The sequence below is a fragment of the Octopus bimaculoides genome, chromosome 4, assembly GCF_001194135.2.
Source record: "Octopus bimaculoides isolate UCB-OBI-ISO-001 chromosome 4, ASM119413v2, whole genome shotgun sequence".
NCBI classification, from domain to species: Eukaryota; Metazoa; Mollusca; class Cephalopoda; order Octopoda; family Octopodidae; genus Octopus; species Octopus bimaculoides.
The window spans coordinates 125445040-125446493 of NC_068984.1; the positions used below are offsets into that span (position 1 = coordinate 125445040).

Consider the following 1454-nt stretch of genomic DNA (forward strand, 5'->3'; position numbering starts at 1 on the left):
TATCCCTTCTACCGCAAGAACTTTCTCTGTTTCTTTAAACCTTTAACCTGTGCATCTTCGTTATAAGATCGTAAGTCTACATGTAACACATACTGCCCCTTTTCCAGAGTTTTAATAAAACAAAACCCAAAGAAACTCACATGCGAAAAGCCTACTTTCTCGTTATTACATATAAAAACATATAAATAATCAATCCATATAAAGATGATATAATTACTTGAAAACGACCGATTATATATTCTGTGAACACTGAAAGATAAACCATGCAATGAAAATAATGAAACCACACAAATAGACTAAGAACGACATGAATCAAGCAGAAATAACCACAAATTCTTCAAATAACACCGACCATCGTCAAAATGGAGAATTATGCTGGATATGGTTCTAGATAAACGAAAAGAAAAGCATCTTACAGTCATGACGACAACATATCTGATCACAGACGTACTTAACCAGAGCGGTCATGTCTCTGAACATCAATAAACATCGCATATTAAGTGTCTGAAATTATTCCTGTCACTAAAGTCAATCACCTACTTTGAAGAATGCACACTCTATCGTGGCTGACTGCATATGCAGCAAACATCAAGGCACAAGAAGAATACTAATACTTTATTTGTATTCAATGAGAATTTATATGCTAAGAAAGCATAAACAACAAAACAGTTATACGTAACACCAATAGCCTCAAAACCAGTTCTGTTTCTATCCCTGCTGTTTAAGACTGACGCAGATTTTACTCAAGCTGTTTTATTACACAACAGATTGAAGAACAAAAGGAAAGAAACGCTTACCTTTAGATTAAAGCATTTGTTCTCAGGTTGGGGTGAAATAATTTCTACTTGAAATTGGTTATCGTCTGCTGGATTCGATTCGGTCATGTTTGGAGATAATTATCTAAACAAAGTAAAACATATATACATGCATATACATATGTGTGCGAGCGTAATGTGTGTGTGTGAGTGGGGTGCTGAAAAGTTCCTGGCTTTCAGGGTATCGCGAAAAGCCTGGTTTGAGGCCCAAACTTCCGAGTTCTTTTACAGCGCTTAGAAAAACTGAAGGACAGCTGCAATAAGTGCGTGAATCTGAGAGAGGAATACGTTGAATAAAACCATAATTAACTGATTCTCCTGTATGTTCTTTTACTCAAAGCCAGGAACTTTTCAGCACACCCTCGTATATATATGTAATATGCTAAACTTGCTAAAAAAGAGTAATGAACTTTCCATAGGGAGTGAAAAATCCGATGTTTCAGAGTCCTTCTTCAGGAGAAAGATGTAAGGAGACAAATTACCATTATTGTTACTATGTGTGCATGTGTGTGCGTGCGCCCGCGCGTGCGCGTGTATCTGGGTTTGGTTTTACAGACAGAAGAAACAGGGCTCAATACATAAAGTACATATATATATATATACACATATATGTATACACATATACACATATATATATGC

General features: G+C 36.0%; 1 protein-coding gene across 2 annotated transcripts in view; it reads right to left on the reverse strand.

The window, feature by feature from the left end:
* LOC106873616 (solute carrier organic anion transporter family member 2A1) overlaps nucleotides 1–905 on the reverse strand; it is a 19353-nt gene extending 18448 nt beyond the window's left edge. For both annotated transcript variants that reach the window (XM_052967460.1, XM_014921062.2), the window contains exon 1: nucleotides 798–905. In XM_052967460.1, the coding sequence (XP_052823420.1) occupies nucleotides 798–884 (87 nt within the window). In that variant the 5' untranslated portion in view covers nucleotides 885–905. The remainder of the gene's footprint in view (nucleotides 1–797) is intronic.
* Nucleotides 906–1454: the final 549 nt, after the last annotated feature.